The sequence below is a fragment of the Lupinus angustifolius genome, chromosome LG04 (assembly GCF_001865875.1).
Source record: "Lupinus angustifolius cultivar Tanjil chromosome LG04, LupAngTanjil_v1.0, whole genome shotgun sequence".
Lineage (NCBI taxonomy): Eukaryota > Viridiplantae > Streptophyta > Magnoliopsida > Fabales > Fabaceae > Lupinus > Lupinus angustifolius.
The window spans coordinates 23612066-23632975 of NC_032012.1; the positions used below are offsets into that span (position 1 = coordinate 23612066).

General features: G+C 33.1%; 3 protein-coding genes across 5 annotated transcripts; 1 reads left to right on the plus strand and 2 right to left on the minus strand.

The window, feature by feature from the left end:
* Nucleotides 2937-10517, plus strand: LOC109346354 (endoribonuclease LACTB2). Of its 2 annotated transcripts, none has more exons than XM_019585866.1 (12): nucleotides 2937-3353; nucleotides 3435-3585; nucleotides 3966-4120; nucleotides 4735-4917; nucleotides 6174-6249; nucleotides 6387-6464; nucleotides 7106-7191; nucleotides 7804-7877; nucleotides 8557-8602; nucleotides 8842-8951; nucleotides 9054-9228; nucleotides 10325-10517. In XM_019585866.1, exons 1-12 carry the CDS (start codon nucleotides 3093-3095, stop codon nucleotides 10493-10495), a joined length of 1566 nt encoding a protein of 521 aa, XP_019441411.1. In that variant the 5' UTR covers nucleotides 2937-3092; the 3' UTR covers nucleotides 10496-10517. The 2 variants fall into 2 exon arrangements, with proteins under 2 accessions (XP_019441411.1, XP_019441412.1); XM_019585867.1 differs by having other exon boundaries at nucleotides 2938-3353; nucleotides 10015-10499.
* On the minus strand, nucleotides 11598-14934 carry LOC109346355 (probable leucine-rich repeat receptor-like protein kinase At1g68400). Its single transcript, XM_019585868.1, has 2 exons — nucleotides 13381-14934; nucleotides 11598-12448 (listed from the first exon to the last, which is right to left on the minus strand). Exons 1-2 carry the CDS (start codon nucleotides 14729-14731, stop codon nucleotides 11796-11798), a joined length of 2004 nt encoding a protein of 667 aa, XP_019441413.1. The 5' UTR covers nucleotides 14732-14934; the 3' UTR covers nucleotides 11598-11795.
* Nucleotides 18005-20775, minus strand: LOC109346357 (rust resistance kinase Lr10-like). 2 transcript variants are annotated; one of them, XM_019585872.1, is made up of 3 exons: nucleotides 19677-20775; nucleotides 19514-19549; nucleotides 18005-19282 (listed from the first exon to the last, which is right to left on the minus strand). In XM_019585872.1, exons 1-3 carry the CDS (start codon nucleotides 20416-20418, stop codon nucleotides 18159-18161), a joined length of 1902 nt encoding a protein of 633 aa, XP_019441417.1. In that variant the 5' UTR covers nucleotides 20419-20775; the 3' UTR covers nucleotides 18005-18158. The 2 variants fall into 2 exon arrangements, with proteins under 2 accessions (XP_019441417.1, XP_019441416.1); XM_019585871.1 differs by having other exon boundaries at nucleotides 19514-19552.

A 20910-nucleotide genomic window follows, 5' to 3' on the forward strand; every position in this document is an offset into this window, starting at 1 on the left:
GTGATGATTTGGTAAAAATACACCATGACATGACAATTACGTGGGAAGGAGAAGACTCTATACAACAACTTATACATGAAATATTTCCTAATTTAGGAAGTCATGGATGGGATGCTTCTTATATGTCAGAAAGAGCTATACTAACACCCACAAATGAGAATGTTCAGAAACTAAATAATATAATTACCAATCATTTTCCGGGAGAAGATCATAATTTGCTATCTTTTGATGAGGTTGAAGGAGACACAAACAACTTATACCAACAAGAGTATTTAAACTCTATTACTTCTAGTGGTTTACCACCGCATGTTCTAAAAGTAAAAAAAGGTGCACCATTGATGTTGTTGCGAAACATAGACCCAAAGGGTGGCTTATACAATGGGACGAGAATACTATGTTGTGGGACTTATATGAATTTGTTAGATGTGGAAGTCCTAAGTGGCCAACATGTTGGAAATAGAGCTTTTCTATCTAGGATTAAACTTAAAACGTCAGACAATGTAGGACTCCCTTTTGTTCTTATCAGAAAACAATTTCCTGTGCGATTAAGTTTTACACTCACCATAAATAAGGCACAAGGACAAACCATTCACAATGTAGGCATTTATCTTCCTAAACATGTCTTTGGACACATACAACTATATGTTGATGTATCAAGGGGGTTTCAAAAGCTACTACGAAAATTCTTATTAAAGAAGGAAAAATTCAAGGGGAAGAGAGTGATTTCACAAAGAATATTGTTTTTAAAGATATTTTATTGCATTGACTTAATGTTAATGATGTTACTACATACATCTACATTTATATGACCGTCATACTTCAATAACAACCAACGATTATAAGAAACAACCCAACGGTTCTCAACAGTCACACATGTAATGAGATTCACAAGCTCACAATGTCGTCTTTTCTACTCTACATAATAGTCCCTATTTCTTCACGGTTTGTTTCTTAGTTTCAAAGTTATTTCTTAATAAGGTGTAGTACTAAGAATCCTGTCATTATTATTTTCATCACACATTATTATTTTCTTCTTTACTTAATTAATTCAATTATTATCTTACAGCATTTTTTAATTCAATTATAAATTATGTACACATTTCATATTTTAATAAAAAATTATTTTACATCAGCCAAATTACCTCTTATTTTTCCTATAAAAAATATTTAAATTTTGACTTCTCCAATATAATTCGACATTATGGCTTCAATATTCAATAACAACACTCTAAAGTCTAAACATTAAAATATTTCTATATTTCCTCATATCAAAGAAAATTCATTACTCATTTATCATGTCTATTACTTTGTGAAATCATTATTACAAAGATAAGAATGCAGTTCACAAACATTTCATGAAGACTTTATATATTATGATTTATTTCAATGATTATGTCTTAATCATACACTTTACCTATAAAAATAAAAATAAGCATGGGTTACTAAACTATTTGAATGTTCAATTTTAAAAAATATATTCAATTACAATACGTTACAAACAATAGGAAAGCGGGTTGACAGGCACGGGAGTGCCTGTCAAGACGCTAGTATAGTATAATATAGATATAGAATAGATAATAGAAATAAATATAATAGATAATATATATATTGATACTTCAAATTTGTTACATGTACCAATTTGGTCTAAAATTTTGAAGAACATATCCTAAAATATCAAACATATAACAAATTAGTTATTTTAGTCTTTTTATTATTTGTGATAAGGACTACGTTGACATACATTCATGATATTTAAGTATCAATTTTGATTTTGATTTCTTTAAATTCAAATTGGGACAATTGAAAGTTTACATAGACTTAATGAATATTTACTTTTTTTAAATCTATTGTGTTATCAATTATTTTTGTACCCATATATTCATTAAGCCTTCCTTTGATTGGAGTGATTTTGACTGAAAAGAAAATGAGATGAGAGAATAAGAAGAAAATTTTCTTTTCTCCTTGTTTGTTTGAAGATAAGAAGAGGGAATAAAGAGAAAATTATGGTGTGTTTTCTTCTTCTCACATTAGGAGAGAAAGTGAGAAAGGATAGTTTAAATTTAAAAAATGATAATATTATCCTTACCTCCACAAAATTATAGTAACACATAAAAATTGAAAATATACTTAATATTGCATCTGTTTTTAGAAAATAATATTTAATGTGTAACTACTGTTTTAATTAAATTTCAAAACAATTTAAAAATGTGTATTTAATTAATTTTAGCAATAAAATTATTTTTAAATTATAATTTATTGTCAACATTAATATAACAAGCGTATTATAGTCTATACAAAAAATGTCATTTTTCTTTCTCTTATATCAAATAACTATTAAAATCTACTTTTTTTTCTTATCACTTTCTCTTTTCTCTTGCTCTTTCTTCTTATCTTCTCTCTTTCTATTTCCTTCCCTCAATCAAAGAGAGCATAAATACTTTATTAATCATAAGTGAGCAAAATATGATGTTATTTAAGGGTTATTAAGAAGTTAATCTAAAAAAATATATAAGACACTACAAACAAATTCTAATTCATGTGATCACAATTTGTGTTAGATACCTTTTGTTAAAAATTATTATAGAAATAATACCTTAAAATCTTTTGGTATACAATGATTACTTTTTTATCTCCACTTCACGATTTTGTTTTGTGCTCTCAATTTTGTTCATGCAAACTTTACATAGTTAAATTTATTTATAAATTTGATATTACAGTATAAAAGTTATATATCCCAGTCATATCATTCAACATTTCTTAATAAATATATCTTTGAAGAGCCTATTATCTATATATCATTGATATTATACATATGCATTATTAATCATTTATATTTTATAGACAATAATAATAATAGAAAATGAATACTAAACAAGTACTTTGGATTATAGAGATGGCATTTTTCTCTCACCCTTATCACCGAAGTTTCGTCTAACTGTCCCGACCAGTTTTCTTTATTAGGTAAAACGAGTGTAAGGAAAATGTTCAGTCCAACCATTTTATGAACTTAACTTCATTAACTTAATTTCCTTACCAGACTTTATATTTTCTCAAATCATTCCTTTCCCTTTCAATTCTCAGTTTCTTTGACAATGGCAACTCACAAACTCGCCTTAATAATAGAAAATCCTTCAAACCAAACCGAATTTCTGCTCGTGAAACAGACGCGCCCTCCCAAATTCGACGATGCAGAATACGACTCTTACGTCGATTCCGACCTCTGGGACTTGCCATCAGTGCAATTGAACCCGCTTCAAGAACAATTGGAGCCTCACGTTGCGGTGGAAGTTGCGGAATCGCATTCGGAGCACTTCAATTTGAGGGAATTCGACGTCCGTTCGGCTCTCAATGAGGTAGTGTTCTTCAATTTTAGGATATTTTTTAATTTTTATGGTTTGGTGATGGTGAATTTGTGTAAAATGGTTTTGTGTTAGGTTTTTGGACAAATAGGGTTTGGAACAGTTGAAGGAGGAGAGTGGAAATTGTTGAAGTATGTGAAGGAAGCTGCATTTGGACCTGGTTTGCCTGTTAACACAGTCTTCATTGTGGGAAAATTGGTAGCTGCTGTGAACATTGACTTGCCAGGTTTGCCTGATTTTCAACTCTGGTGTATTTAACATTTTTTTTGTCAAGTTCCAGAGTTAGTCTATTTTGTTTAAGCTAGATTGCTCAGAGAAAATTCCCATACTTTGTTGTAATAATTTAATTTAGTTGTCTGATAAAGTGATAATGTAATAACTTTCGCATACTTTGTTGAGAATTTCCCAATTTCACATGACAATCTGTTTCTTTTATTTTCCTTTCTATTGAGTGGAGGGTTGTGTGAGTGATGTCCAGTCGACGAAAACAAAAGTAGCTTCTGTTTTGCAAATATTTCTCCTGCTGATGAATATTTGTTCTTAGTTTAGTGTATGTGTGCAGTTCAATATAAATGGATGTGATCAGTCACAGTAGTCTATATGCAGATTCAAGTCAGTGGATGTCCGTGCATAGCTGTCTTAACTGGCTTGTGGAAGTGAAACCAGATGGCAATCGTGTTGGACCATTGGTAGCTGTTGGTCTTGTAAATGACTCATCCGTCTCTGCAAAGTGGAAAGTCCCTCCAGCCATAAACTACCAGGTTTGCTTTCCTTGAATTTCTTCTGTTTCCATGGTGGGCCATTTATAGGGAATAACAATTTTAGAAGAAAAAAATAGAAGCAATGTATAGGAGAAGCTTTGCTTTTAATTAGGACAAGAATTTCAAATGGCCAATAAGCCACTTGTTGAGATTCTAAAAGATCTTGTTAAAGGAAGTCTCACAGAGATTGGTGATCATCATGAATGTTAATTTTCATAATCCGCTCTTGTCTTTCTTCTAAAGGGTTACCAACCTCCTTAGGCATGACATTGATAATGCCCAGTGTTGAGACTTGATATATGGTTTGTTAACTAGATCACTCCTATGTATTTAATGGCATATGTACTACCTTACTTTCTTAACTGCTTATGAATTAAGTACCAACCTACCTTGCCTTCAGTTGAGTGAGTTGTTAAACTTTATACTTTGTATGTACTGTTAAATTTTCAGCAACTCAAAATTTACATATTAAACTATCTGTTCAAACATGACAGCTGCAGTCTGGTATTTGTTTACAAGGAAAGGAGAAAGAAGAAGCTTTTCCCTCCTTTCTTTAGTTTTTATTCTTTGAAGTCCTCGTCTGCTGCAAAATGAAGATTTAATTTCATTTTCAGGAGTACCCTCCTGGTGTTGTACTTATACCTATGGGAAGTAGGACAGCAAAACCTTTTCGCACAACAAACTTGGTGGTGTTTGCACCTGGTAATATTCCAAATGATTCTGAGGATAATACTTTTATTGCATCTGGAGATGCACTAATAGTTGATCCAGGATGTCTATCAGAATTCCATGAAGAGGTATACTTCCACATAACATTCAAGCTTGTGCAGTTATCCTTGTAATTGTGGCCTTTGAGACATCTTTATCTTTTCTATTCCATGTTCAAGGGATGCATTTCATTTATATATTTCCTTTATAACCAATCATACTGATTGTCTGTTTCTTAATACAACTGACATTACTTGTGAACACAAAAAACAGAAACAATGCCCATTTGTTTCAATTTAACTGCTAATTTTTCCATCTTAAATACCAGTGTTATTAAAATTGTACCGATTATTAAACTGGTTAGGGTACTGGTATAATGGTACTATCAGTAATTAAACTGCATGCCGGTTAAACTGGACACACCTGCTTATATTTATATATATATACATACATATATTTATATATACATATATATATATATATACATACATATATATATATATATATATACATACATATATATATATATATATATATATATATATAAACCTATAATAAAAAAAATTTCAAATAGGTAGATACTCAAGTTTATAATCAATATTCATAATCTACTCAAAATTCACATAAACAAACAACTTTAAGTCTTTAACAAATTCAAAGTCTAAATTACAAAACATATATCAATCCAAAAGTATCACTTAACAACCGCAAAATATAAATAAATGACACAAGTTCACAATTCACTCTACAAAACAAATAAATTTGGAGTTTTAACATTTAACACCGAGGAGTCAAAGTTGTCTCATATCGAGATTATATTTTTGCACCAAATCCCATCTTCAGACAGTACTCCAAGATTACACAAATGTCACTGAGATTACACACGAATGTTAGGAACCAAAATGTGTAATCTAAGTATGTCTTGGAATCATGTGCCTAAGTATTGAAGAATGGTTGGAAAGATGGGTCACCTGAGTTTTTAAGTTTTTTTTAAAACACTATGTATATAAACTAGTCGGTTTAGTCAAATACCGGCCGGTTCGCCGGTTTTGACCAGTTTTGATACTTGACCGGTTCAACATCTGTACGGTACCGGTTAAGGGTCCAGTTTTCCGGTCGAACCGGCCGGTACAGTACGGATTTTACATCATTGTTAAATACTAGTCATGTCCCTTATGTGGAAGTTACATTCAGATATGCTTTTTTTTATGTTTCCTTATTTCTTACTTGCTTCAATGGATCTATTGCCTCCCTCTATAGATAATAATTAATTCCCACATTATCTGATTTTGAAATTTGTTTTCCTTTTCAATTAAATATTAACATATTGCTCGGTAATTATCAGCTAAAGAAAGTTGTTACTGCTTTGCCAAGAAGACTAGTGGTCTTTGTCACTCATCACCACCTTGATCATGTAGATGGTGAGGGCTTATTAAATCTACAATAACTTGTATTTTTTTAAGGTGCATTATGCTATTAGTATTTTTTGTGTTGAATGGTAAGTTAAATCATGAGTATAATTTTTTAATTCTCATGTATTTTGCATCCTTTATGGCAGGTCTCTCAGTTATCCAGAAATGCAATCCTGATGCTACTTTGTTAGCACATGAAAATACCATGCGTCGCATAAGCAAAGGTTCTAATGTTATTTTTTGTTCTTATTTCAATAGCTTGCAAAATTATAACTTTCTCATCATTATTGTGTTAATATTTATTCAACCAGAAAAACATTATTCTCTATGTCATTAAATTCATAAAAACCTTGATTTTGAGTAAATTACTTATGGATGCTGCTGAGAAAGAGGGTGATCATGGAGAAACCCAAAAGTGTGTGAATGATTGAGTCACGAAATTTATAATACGAAGGAACAAGCCACCGCTCGCTGCCATGTGTGGTGGTCATGTATTGTGCGTCCCCCACCACCCTAAGAAGGAACTTCCTTACTTGTAAACACTTTTAAGTGTCCCTACTACCCAATGTGGGAGTGGGACTTGCTATTTTCTCAATTCACACACTTCAAGGCTATCTCATCACAAGCACACAGTGTTAACTGACAAGGTAGTACAATGGTACAATAGTATATGTACATAAAGGGAAATAAAATGAGAATACAAGTTTATGTCAACAGATGTCATCATGACTTTACTATTGTTCTTAAAATAGCCCCACTAAAATTGCAAAACCGAACTTTTGATATCTTTTACAGTAGTTTAAAATTTTCCTTTTGATTTTTATGTTATGAACTGATTTACCAAACTAATATTCTTCGATTATAGATGACTGGTCACTTGGCTATACATCTGTTACTGGAGATGAAAACATTTATATTGGTGGTCAGAGATTGAGGGTTATATTTGCACCGGTATTTTTAAAATGTGCAATCCTTCTTTTATAGAATAATGCATGTTTCAACTTCGCATCTTTGATGTATTATGCTTGTTAGATTGCACTAACTTCAAATTTTGGACCTTATATTCTGTGTAAATTTGAAAATTTTGTTCAATATATATGATCATGGTAAATGTACCAAGTATATATATGATGATCATGGTAATCATGCACCAGCTTCATTATTTTTAATGTTACCTCATAAGATGAACAACTCTAATAAAATGTTAGTGTACCTAGAAAATCATTAAGCTTTTAGGTTGAATTTGTTCTTAGCATGGAACTACAATTTTTTCAAATAGTGATCCTGTTCCTGTTCTTTGTCCATGCTCTAAATCTAACTCGCTTTTGCATGCAGGGGTGTTTTAGTTGTAAACTAAAATTCATCCATGAATGTCTCTTGTTCTTGTTTAATGTTAAATTGGTTCTTGAGAAAAATTATATATATGTATATAAATATATATTAAACATTACTTGAATGCTCAACTGTCGTATAGAAGCAAGAAGTATGGTCATAAAATATTATATTTTTATTTTCTACAAACTGCTTTTGTATTCTACTGAAGATAAGAATTATTTTGTTCAGGGACATACAGATGGCCATATGGGGTTGCTTCACAGGAATACGAACTCATTGATTGTAGGTGATCATTGTGTGGGGTAAGATACCATGGAATATCACGACTTGTACATTAAGTAAGGAGCAAAATCTTATCATCACGTTAGCAGACATATTTTCAGATCATATATGTTAATGTACTTATGCATATTTGGATGGCTGTGAATCTTTCCAGACATTTGAGTACCTTATATGGAACAATGTCTCGGTTGGAAATGCTGCAGATTCTCCAAAAATGTAGTCGGTGGTTTCTTATATAACATCAGTTTTCTTCTAATTATAGTGTCGATTAAAAATAGCACAACCCAACAAGTCGGTGTAGTTTTAGAGAATATCAGAATTTTGTATCACATTTTCAACCTATCAATAATATTATCAGTTAACGCCTGTTTGCTTTATTCCCCTCTTTTCCTTGTCCACGAACTTCAGTCCTCTACAATGATTTTCTAAAGCTAATAATACAGGGAGAACACAAGCATGACAATAATTTTCTGTTTGATTTACCTCCAAAACACTATACTCAAAATTTAATGAGGGAAGAGGTGGTCTTATGTAGTTTGGTTTAGAGAAAAATAGGCTGCATGCTGAAATTTGTGTCATATTCCTGGCTCTCTAATTTACTCTTCCTCAGTTGCCATACTATCCAAGACCAACAACATCTTTGAGGTTTCTTTTTGTTAATTACTCACTATATTAATATATTAATTCACTCTGTTTCAGTAAGGGAAGTGCCCTTTTGGACATAAGGTCTGGTGGAAATATGACTGTAAGTGTATATGGACCTTGTAATGTTGAAAACTTGAAATACCTGTGTTCTTGTTCTTATGTTATAGACTACAATATGAACCATCACTCTGCATTGCTGCTTCAGCTTCGCTAAAGCGAGTGATAAACTCCCTGCAATTAAGAGATCAAAGGGCAGTTTAGAAAAGCAGCCATTGATAAAAGAAAATGATGCTAATGTGTATTAAACATTTTTATGCTTAATCTTGCTGTCATTTGCAGGAATACTTCCAGACAACATATAAATTTCTGGATCTCTCTCCTCATACTTTAATACCAATGCATGGGAGAATAAATGTGTGGCCAAAGCAGATGTTGTGTGGATATCTAAAGTATGAACCATCAATCACTTCATTTAACTGAAAATGTTAGTAGTTACATGTGAAATTTGATGTCAAAGACACTGAGGATTGTTTTCATTTTGACCTTTTCAGGAATCGTAGGAGTAGAGAAGCTAATATCTTGAAAGCAATTGAAGGTGGAGCAAAAACATTGTTTGACATTGTTGCATATGTATATGCTGATGTTGATCGGAGTGCCTGGATTCCTGCATCATCAAATGTGAGGCTCCATGTGGCTCATCTAGCCCAACAACATAAGTTACCAAAGGTAATAACCAACAAGCTATAGCTAATCTTTAAACCTTATAAACTACTTGCATATCTATCAGTGAAAAGTCAATTGTTCCTGTAACAATTTATTACCTGCAAATCAACCAAAGGTAATAACCAATAAGCTATAGCTAATCTTTAAACCTTATAAACTACTTGCATATCTATCAGTGAAAAGTCAATTGTTCCTGTAACAATTTATTACCTGAAAATCAACCATTGACCTAAGAACCTAGAGCCTTGACTGATTTGATTCCAGTCCGGGTTTCATACCTATGCATGTAATGCTTACTCACTTTAAACTTTTTTGGCTCTCCATTTATTTGTTGTTTTCCTTTCCTCCTTTAGTAACAACTCCAATGAATTACAAAATAACCCTCTCTTGTAAATGATCATCTGTCTGTTTGAATATTGTTCCAGAGCCCTCCTACAGAAACTGCCCAAATAGCTCTGATAAATATTAATCTATCAGACAGTTAGAAAAATAAGTAATCTGTGTCCATAATTCCTATTATAAGTTATGACACATAAATGTTTTACTAGAAGTCCATATTTTCCTCTTTAACGAATATGTAAAACTGCTTCTAATTTTGGATTTATTGCTCTCTTACATCTTACATAATTTCATGCTCATATCTGATTATTTTGGCTGGTAGACATGACACATAGAATTGCAATAATATCTTGTGCCTTGAGAAAAAAAATCAACAATCATATTTAAATTATTTACACACTGACGTTCCACATTAAATGAAACTTAGATAATTTGTGTGAGAATGTGCAGGATTTCTCTCTACAAACTTTTGATTCCAGTTTGGTTGCATTGGCTGATTGTATTGGTAAATTATAAGTATGAAGAGCTGCACTGGGCTGGCTCACTGACTACCTATCAGCTTCTTCCATTGAATTTTCTTTGGAAAATGTGTTGCTCTATCCTCAAAGTTCATTGTTTGCCTTGAAATTTACGTAGATCATGGAAACTGCAGGCCTCAATTCTATAAACTATAAAGCTTGTGTAATAATTTGTCAGAAGAATTACTTGTGAGATTGTCTGTTATTCTGTCATGAGACTCACAAAACATTTACGTTCATAGGATTTCTCAATCAAGAACTTCAAAAATACATGTGGCCTGCATTTTCTATCTCGATGGATATGGGCTTATGCTATTGCTAGTTCACATATAGGGAAGTCTTCATTTCTTATTGCTGGTGCTGTAGCTGGCTTTGCTGTATTATACTCTATCAAAAGCAAGTTTAGTAACTAATCAAGTGTTCTTAAGTGTGGAATGTGGGATATTATTCTCTTTCTTGATAGTTAAGCGGCAATGCTTAATGACACAAACTAGTATCTGAACTACGGTTCCAACTGGGAAATTTGATGTATCATGTTCTGGAAGAACACGATAATATTAGAACTGCTTGAACATTTTTCGGCAATTTTGTTAATTCACAGGGAAGGAAATTTTAATATGAATTGACTTGTACATAATTGTTGATACATGATTGAACTTTGGCATTGGCAGATGAACTAACTAACAAAAGACAAATACATCATCAATTAGTTTTTCTATTGGGCCTCGTGTCTCAAAACAACATCACAAACCCAAATGGAGGATTAGAGAATACAGCTTAACTTGGGAAGTCTTTATTGAAGAAGAGGCTAAACAAGAACAAGAAAACAATATTCGTTTAAAAGGACCAAGTTAGAAAAATGAGGTTAATGGGGTGGTGAGACTAGCAACAATAAGTTTAAAGCCTTATATTCCTCTTAAACCCGTATAGGTGACTAAAACCCCATACGTGTTTTTATATCAGATTTCCCATTTTCTCAAGATGTGCTAAATTAGAAAATCATAGTCTCTGAATTTTTTATGCTATGTTGCCTGAGTTAATTTTGAATTGAACTAGTGAAGGATACCAAATGATTTTTGGAACACATGACACTGAGACAATTGTTAATGATAGCCAAAAGATGATGACAGTGGAGGAGTTAATCTCTAATGGCGAAAACTTATCATCTTTCTGTTATGTTAAAAATATACTCTTAAACACGTTAAAAACCCATTTCTAGTCTACAATTCTCCTAAAAAAGTGGCATGTCCAAATGGTTCCCTATTGCCTTTACCAGTCAAATATGTGGTACATCCATGCACCCCTAATTAGGTGCAATGAAGATAAAGCAAAGCCCCAATCAAGTTAAATTTTGCTAATTAAACAAGACATGCTTTTAGAAAGACAGAGAAAGCTAACCATTATTGGACTGACCCAGTGAATGCCTTCACCAACCAATGCCAAAGCATACTAGTCAATAAAGTTGAGAAAGAAATGCCTTAACCTTTAATTAGAGCGCTCATTAACTCTATCAACTCAAATGCATTAACCTTCGATTAAAACCCACATTAACTCCACATCAACATCATTAACTTGGAATTCAGGAAAATGGGCAAAAGATCAAATAAAGATGAGAAAGACCCAAAAGCAAAAAGTGGGAAAAATTGAAAAGCAAAACCCCAAAAGAATCCAATTTACAGTACTACCTGGTACCTAATGAAAATCAAAGTAGAACTACTGACTAGCTCCACATGCATCTTCAGACAAGGAAGGTGATTCAGAGGCAGAGTCCAGCATGTCATTACATGGCGACACCTCAACCCCACGCAACTCGTCGATCATCTTGACCACGTGGCACATCCTCGGGCGTTGATCAGGTGCAGCAGTACAAGCCATAGCAATCTGCAACAAACCCACCATCTCCTCCTCAATATCCTTATACCTCATGAGCTCAATATCAAATACCTCAGCTGTCCATTCTTCCCTCACCACTGACTGGACCCACCTAGGAAGATCAATAGTCCCACTCCCACTATGACTGTCCACCATGGAAGAGGGACACTTCCCGGTCAAAAGCTCTAAAAGAAGAACACCAAAGGAGTACACGTCAGATTTCTGAGACTGTTTTCGACCGTCTGATGCAATTGCCTCCGGGGCTCTGTAACCATTGGAACTGCCACCAGGGACTGCAAATATGGAGAGCCCGAAATCTGAAACGTGTGCATTTCCTTGCTTGTCAAGGAGGATGTTTGTGGATTTGATGTTCCCGTGGGTGAGCCTAAGTGACTTGCATGAGTTGTGAATAAATGCTATACCTCGGGCCGCTCCGGCTGCTATCTTGAGCCTTGTGGTCCAGTCCAATGGAGTTCGCCCGGGCCCACGGTTCCCTGTTGCAAGATACCAACTAACCCGTCAGGTCCACGTAATTACCAATTTGACACCATAACAAAAGATTCCAAATTCCCCGTTGGAGAGCCTTTTGGTCAAATCATATTGGTTAGTCAATTCGCAAAAGATAAAGGGTATAGAATATAGATACAGACAAATATTGTTCTGCAAAAGAACATAAAGCAAAAAAGGGCAAAACAAAGATACTTGTTGTATTCTATCTTTTTTTAATGAAAAAGGGGGACCAACACAACTTTGCTCAGTCTGCATAGTACAATACTATAGTCCCGATTCCCAATTGATTATGATTGTGCAGCATTGAACAGTTCTTTCGTCTGCAATTGCTTTAAAAATTGTAGGGTTGGAAGGAAGAAGATATAATGATACTATGTCAAAAAGAAACTATGCATAATCAATCACATGGTTGATGGTCCCTAATCTTCAACATTTATAGGAGCCTCAAAATGGTCCCCTACAAAACCATGCTACTACATTGATGGCAAGGTATCTCATCTCATATACATTGATTCAGTAGAGAATTTGGGTTTTACTAGGAAAATGTAGGATAAATAAATATAGAAAAAAAATAATAAATAGAAGATACCAAGGCAACAACAATCAAGCCTTAGTCCACTACATGGGGTTGGCTAGTGAGGTCGATTATATGGGTTGAACACATCATAATGTTCTGTTATAAATCATGTTCATTTATATCTAAATCTTTCCTAATCATTTTACCTATGACATTCAAGGAAATAACGCAGTGATTTAGCAGGTCTTCTTCAATTTACTCTTCACCTAAGGGGAGCTAAAGAACAATATAACCTAATCCTATTTTACTATATATATGATGACCACATTTTTCAGGTGCCAAATATAAAATTCTAAAATCATGATTGTGTAAAATGTGAATGGAACTCAAATGACATACCATGAAGGAGCCAGAACAATGTAGCATTAGGCATGAAATCATAAACCAGCAACTTCTCCTCCCTTGCAAAATAATAGGCCCTCAAGCTAACGATATTCGGGTGCCTCAACTTTCCAAGAACTTCCATATGTTGCTCAAACTCCCTCTTCCCTCCAATCTGTGCATCCTTGAGTCTCTTTACAGCAACCACATTCCCATCATCAAGAACTGCTTTGTAAGCAGTCCCAAATCCACCTTTCCCAAGCATCTCGGCCGAGGCGCGAAGCAAATCCTCAAGCTCAAACCTTTTCTCACCTTCAAAAAACACAATCCTACCCCTATCAAACCCTGCTTGTGCAGGGTATGGACTCGACGAATAAATAATTTTTTCGCTCTCGAAAAGCTTAGAACCTTTTCCTTCTCTCAGTTTTTTAGAGTAGCTCCTCCAAAAGTAGCAATAGAGGAGTACACACACTATAGCAAGAACTAAAACATCACCAACTATAATTGCTATTAAACCCACATGGCTTATTTTGGAACCTCCGTTACCGTTTTTATGAGTTGTTTTGCTACTTGGTCCTTCGTTTGATGGTAACGAACTCGGTGAAGAAGACACTGTTGGCAATGGCGAAACCGGTGATGCAATGGCACCTTCTGAACCGGGTTTATTAGGGTCAGCAACCGTATAATTGCATTTCTGAACCGGAGCTCCACAAAGAGATGGGTTTTGATGGAAAGAGGATTCAGGGAAACCGGAAAAGGACTCCGGTATCTCGCCGGAGAGGTGGTTACCGGAGACATTGAAGTCTTGGAGGTTGGGAATACTAACACCGGGAATGTGACCGGAAAACTGGTTGTTTTCTAGACGGAGAGTGAGAAGGTGGGTCAAATGGTTAACCGTCGCCGGAATCTCGCCGGAGAAGTTATTATACGACAAATCAAGACGGTATAAAGAGGAAAGCGAGGTAACAGTGGAAGGGAAGTCACCGGAGAAAGCGTTATGAGAGAGAAAGAGAAGCTTAAGAGAGGTGAAGTTAGAGAGAGAGGGAATGGGACCTGAGAAACGGTTATGCTTGAGGCTTAGAACTCGAAGGTGAGTGAGAGAAGTTAAGGGGAGAATAGAACCTTGAAGGTCGAAGTTTTCGAGAACGAGTCGCGAGACTCGGTTGTTGATGCATGAAACACCGTTCCAAGTGCATGGGTCGGAAGTGGTGTTCCACATTGTAAGTTTTTTGGATGTATCTGAAGCGTTTTTGAATGAAATGAGAGCGTTGAAATCTGGGGTAGTGGAAGTTTGAACAAGGAGAATGAAGTGTGAAAGGAAGAAGATGTAGATAATGGGGACTGTGAAGTGAAAGGGTAATGCCGCCATTGTTGGTCTGCAAAAAATGGAGAGAGAGAAAGTGAAATGGAGAGGAAGAAGAATAAGAAGGAGAGGAAGAAGTGTAGTGTGTTGAAACTTGAAAGTGAAGTGTGTTTTTGTGGAAATGAAAGTCTTAGGTTTGTAGTTAATGAGAAAACGAAGGGGGTTAACGGTAATGAAGTGAGTGTAATAATGTGGCTCTAAAAATGAGATCTACCTCTAAATTTTTGTACTTTCCAATTATATACTTATTTATTATTCATTTTTTTCTGCTATTTTTCGTTTTTTATTCAGTTTCCAACTTGTATTAAATAAATTTGTTTTAGTTCAAATGTATTAGTTTTTTAGTTTAAAATCTATGTACTGACAGTATAAAGTTTTTTACAATATCAATATATTATCTACCATTAATTTGTATTATTTTTATTTGAGATTTAATAGTAGTTAACAAATTAATGGTAAATAATTTACTAACAATATAAAAAATATTTACATTGTCAATATATGCCTATTAACTCCTTATTTTTTATTCAATTTCAAATATATTTCCTAAGAGACATATATAATTGAGTTGCTAGCTGGTTTGGTTGCGCCGAGATCAGATTCACCTCAAAAGACCACAACATCAAATCATTTAATGCTTCTTTGAACTGAAAAGACAACTATATCCTTGCTGATTTTAAAAGTATCCAACCTTGGCAAATGTGATTTTAATGAATTTTATGGAAGTTTTAATTTCATACTTTTCCTATAGAGTTTAAAATTTATCTATCAGTGTAAAATTTTACATTATCAATATATTATTCACATAATTTATATTATTTTTGTTTTAGAGTCAATACTAGTTAATATATGAATGGTGGATGATTTGTTAAAGTATAAAAAATACTTAACCCTCAATGTATTTATATTAAATACTTGATTATATTCAGTAGCTTAAACTTTGGTTTAGTTGACCTTGTTAGTTTGGGTAAATGAATTCGATTATTGATTAAACATTCACGCTTGACTTAGTTAGATGTTTTATTAGATGTCTTTCTTTAACTAGTTAAACTTGGACATAATACATATAAGTTGTTTTTATATACAATTATTATATCACTATTATTTTTTTGTATTTATTTTTAAGAATCAATAATATTTTAAGAGAAAATGATGTATACATTAATAGTATAAAAGTTTTTTATACTGTCATTATATCATCCATCATTTATTTTTAATCATTATTCATTTTTAAATAAAAGTAATATAAATGAATGATAGATGATGTAATGTCTGTATATAAATCTTTACACTCGTTCAGTACATAAATTTAATATGAATAATAAATAATACATTGTTTATAAAACTTTTATACAATCAATATTATATATTTTTCTCTCATAAATTTAAGTTTAAAGATATATTCAATTTTTAAATGAGTTAAGTCTAAACTCTATCAGCATTTCATTAAAAATGTTTTAAAATGTGAAGATCAAACATTTTTAATAAACATTGTATCTACTTCTGCATTAGGTATGACAAAAACAATCGCACATATGGGTATCTACATGTAAATTTTGCATGAACTAAAATGGATACGTATAAATTTTAGAAGCATTTCCTCTGACTACCCACAATATATATAAACAGACATATACATAATGATATATGTGCGTGCATGTATATATAATATATGAAATTACTTTAATATTTGTTGAATTTAGATTTTTAAAATTATATGGTTTAATTTGGTGGTGTAGACTCTCTTGAACCAATATTGCTTTGGTTGTCTTCTTTCTTCTGATTAACATTTATTAAACATACATAATATCCAAAACAACATTCTAATTTTTTTATTTCAATTTAGTTTGTGGAGACTCCATTATCATCTCCAACTTAAATATAACCTTTTAAAATGTAAATAATTTAGGTAGAACTACTATTAGAAATATAAAAATTTGAAACTTAACACAATTTAAAAAGTTTATTTTGTTACTTTTGTCAAAATAGTTTATTCTACATTTTAACAAAAGCTTGACGTGGTCAATAATTCTAAAAGATGAATTTTCTTAGGAATATTACAAAAAATATTAAAGCATCCTTACATGATCATAATAACATTTCTCTTTTATAGATTACTGTGTTCATAATGGAGTAATTATTGAAATTAATATACCAATTCATTTTTAATTGGAATAGAAAAATGTGGTGTTACATATATCATACAATTGATATAATTATTTTATGCATATGAACTCACGGACTAGTTTACCTAAATATGGTTGTATTTGAATTTAATTATCAAATTATGTATGTTTTCAAGCTTCTTACCAAATGCAGGTTATTTGCAAAACTATATATTCAGATAGACTTATTTTTTACTTTTTTAGTGTCATGTTTGTGTCCCCAGCTGAACTCAGCTGTAGTTATTTTTTATATGATCTAAGATATCCTTTCAATCTTTGGATAATAAGTTATGATTTATTAGTGATGACAAAAAAAAAAGACGAATGCAATGTGGTATCCTCATTCTTATTATATTTTGTGTTTTAGTTCATAAAAAAATGTCATTTAATTAAAAATATCAACCACTTTTTGGTTAGCCTTTTATTTCTTGAAAAGGACAAGCACCTTTGAGGCGTTGACATTGACTGAATTAATATTTGGATTGCCTAGACCATAGGAAATGCATTGCTGGGTACCAAGCCCAGTCAACACTCATCAGCTACAGATTCTTCTATCCATTTAAGTTTCCTTGCGACTTCCTCGTAATCCATTTTAGCCCAATTGAGCGTGGTGCATCACGGCAGCATAAAAGTCACGCCAAAAAATAGAAAAAACTTTGCTAATAGTCACATCTTTAATTTTGAATTGATGAACAGAATGTTAGAACAGCTTATACATATGCACCTATGCAACCTTTATGAAGGGTCGCACATTAAAGACATTTTAAGCTGTTAAACCAAGTGTCCATGCGAACCCAAGGAATAAGTAAAAAGAGGTGTAGTAATTACATGCTGCATAGCTAATTGGACTTATCGAACAACACACACTCCATTCGTCATGAAGGAAATATGCAACTAAGCTCTAAAGTGATAATAGAGAAATAATCACCAAATACATTATAATTAGTTCAATTCATCTTATAGAATGTTAATGTTTTATCTTATAACCAACTGACAATGAGAAAAATAGTCAAACATATATTTAAATATATCTAAGAGATTGAGACAGAATGTCAGATTTACTTCCCAACATCCTGTCACTAAGTTTCATTCTAATTTATCTCTTCTTGAAAATTAGAACAATGCAATAATGGGCAAAGTATAACTCACTGAAAATTGAAGTAAGGCCAAATGAAACCAAACAATTGTATTAGATCCAAATACACAGACATCTTGTTACATTGGAATATCATGATTTCCCTTTTTATTACTGCAACACAGAATGTGTCCTAATATTCTGACAAACTACAAGTTTCAGAATTCAAGTGTGCTGGAGATGTTGAAGGAGAAGATAGAAAAGGTTTGGGTGGTATTTGCAACACTTCAGAGCTCCCTTCCAGCATTTCAACCACTTTACTCATTGCAGGTCTATTTGAAGGGTTGGTTTGTATGCACCATAGACTCACCAGACTCATTTTTCTTACCATTTCTTCATCACTCTCATTTTTTATACACTGCAGTCCAAGCAACTCATTTACTTCAAGACGCTTGTAAATCCAGTGTGGAAAGTATAACTCACTAGAACGATCAACTGCGACATTAATATTCTTTCTTTGACCCACCATTTCTAAGACCATCATTCCATAACTGTAGACATCTGATTTATGAGACACCCCACCAAAATTTCTAGAAAACAACTCGGGAGCAATATATCCTGCAGTACCCCTTGCACCAAATATGGATACAATACTTTCTTTTCTTGTACATATTTTAGCAAGTCCAAAATCTGAAATTTTTGGACAAAAATCCTCGTCTAGCAATATGTTATGTGGTTTTATATCAAAATGAAGAATTCTAGTGTTGCAACCTCGATGCAAATACTCTAATCCTCGAGCGACGCCAATTGCAATTTCGTATAATGTCTGGCAATCAATTTGGAGATCAACATTTGAAGGTTTTTTCTCTTCGTATATGAACTTCTCAAGAGAACCATTAGGCATAAATTCATATATTAGTGCCCTTTTAGAACCATTGAAAGAGAACCCCAAAAGTCTAACAATGTTAACATGTGAAGTTCTACTAATACTTGCAACTTCATTGATGAATTCCTCTCCATCAGCTTTTGATTCAGTTAAAACTTTCACTGCAACATCGCGGCCATCTTGTAACTTCCCTTTGTATACACATCCAAATCCTCCTTGGCCTAACTTGTTTATGAAAGAGTTGGTCATTTTCTTGACCTCTGAATAACTGTACCTAGCTGTAGGAAGATCTCCATGTTCCTTCAAAAACTTCTCAATAATTAGATTGGTTGGATTACCCTTCCCAAACAAAAGATATGTAGGAAGGAAGATCTTTGTCCGAAACCGGTAAGCCAAGATCATCAGCACAGCGACTCCAGCCAATGAGGCCGCTGGAGAATTTATCAAATTCAGGAGAAAAATGTTTAGATTGAGTAAGATGTAGAAAATTAATTGATCAAAATTTGTCTTTCAGTCTTTCTATTACAGACCAATGTAGAAAGTATATAAATTTGGATAATATTAGGAATTGTGACTGGAATAGAATATGACTAAAGTAGTAAGATATTGCAAAACTGTTATTTTGTAGTAAAATTAAATTGGTTATATTTATAACACTTTACCTGTTGCCACTATCAGCAGCTTCATTCCAGTTTTCTCTGCTGACAGAAGAAAAGTTGAAAACTATGCAACTAATGTATTTCAAACTATTTTAATCATGTCAAACATTTACTAAGAAACTTTTTGCAGTGTTCAAATATTTACTAGTTACACAAGAATGCATACCATAACCATTGTTGCAACAAAATTTCTTTGAGTTGTCAAGGTGACACTGCCCTCTTTTAACATAGTAGCAATTTGCACATTCATATGATAATTGTACTTTGGTGATGATATCAGATGTTATAAACGTAAAAGGGTCTTCAGCATCAGCAACATCTTTAATAGGAAGTGTGACCATTGTACAAGCGAGCAAAGAACTCAGAGACTTATCGTTTCCATTAAGCGAAGGCTTGTAGTAAAGATCATAGTCAGAACAATTTGTATAATTATGCACATTGATTGCAGGCTCAACATGGAGGGAGCGATTGCACTTGAACATGGTTTGACTGTAAGCTATACTAATAGAACCAAAAGGAAATTTTGTTGGAAGAGTATAATTATTGCTAAAGGCTTCACAACTTTTGGATTCCAGCAGATTATAGAAACTGTAGTCTCTAATTTGAATAGTAATATTAGCAGAAGTAGGAGGATTGTGAATAAGCCTTATAACCCAAAACAATTTCCCATTATTCTCCAGTTGAATATTTTTGGGCTTCGATGGATTAATATTATCACAGTTGCTTATGACAAATAAGCCACAGTGAGGGCTTTCTGTTACAGTGAAAGGGAAGGTGATATTGCCAAGATGTCCACAGTCAAATGAAGGTGGACACTCTACTTTGTTTCCATATTCATTTTCAGAAGCCAAGAGAAGTAGCATAAGGTGAGAAAACAAAAGGAAGTGGAATGCATAAACTGAAGCCATGCTTTTTGAGCAAAAAGAGAATAGAGAAGGTTTGATACTCTAAACTTCTAAAGTAAGTGAAGTTTGTCTAACTTTACTTGTCTAGACACTTTGAAGTAAACTAGGGACTAGGGAGACTTGTGTGTGGGACAGGTTCTAACCCAAATCTGATGGGGGCAGAACTGGGTTGATTCAATATAATGTATAGGTTATTATATTACACGTAGCAAAATGATTACACTCATAGAATTTATGAAAGTATGAGACAATTAAATGAGATGACTAAAAGGACTTTTGACTTGTATGCTTTTCTTTGTTGTCATATTAGAACTCTAGTATTGCTAGCAAGTAGCAACCATTCCTGTTGCTAAGTTGCCCTGCAAAAATTTTAAGAATGTCCTCGAAAAATTATGTTCAGGGTGTAGTGTTTTTACAACATATGCAATTATTCACACTATTAAGATTTCTATATAAAGATTATACTTATTCACACACTGATATGCAAAGATTAGT

Coding starts and splice junctions, on each gene's coding strand:
- LOC109346357 (XM_019585871.1), bottom strand. CDS start 20,418: ATGGCTTCAGTTTATGCATTCCACTTCCTTTTGTTTTCTCACCTTATG. Junction 19,553..19,676: donor TTGTTGCAACAATGGTTATG/GTATGCATTCTT, acceptor TTCTTCTGTCAG/CAGAGAAAACTGGAATGAAG. Junction 19,283..19,513: donor GCTGCTGATAGTGGCAACAG/GTAAAGTGTTAT, acceptor TAAATTCTCCAG/CGGCCTCATTGGCTGGAGTC.
- LOC109346354 (XM_019585866.1), top strand. CDS start 3,093: ATGGCAACTCACAAACTCGCCTTAATAATAGAAAATCCTTCAAACCAA. Junction 6,250..6,386: donor CCACCTTGATCATGTAGATG/GTGAGGGCTTAT, acceptor CCTTTATGGCAG/GTCTCTCAGTTATCCAGAAA. Junction 6,465..7,105: donor CATGCGTCGCATAAGCAAAG/GTTCTAATGTTA, acceptor CTTCGATTATAG/ATGACTGGTCACTTGGCTAT.
- LOC109346355 (XM_019585868.1), bottom strand. CDS start 14,731: ATGGCGGCATTACCCTTTCACTTCACAGTCCCCATTATCTACATCTTC. Junction 12,449..13,380: donor ATTGTTCTGGCTCCTTCATG/GTATGTCATTTG, acceptor ATCTTGCAACAG/GGAACCGTGGGCCCGGGCGA.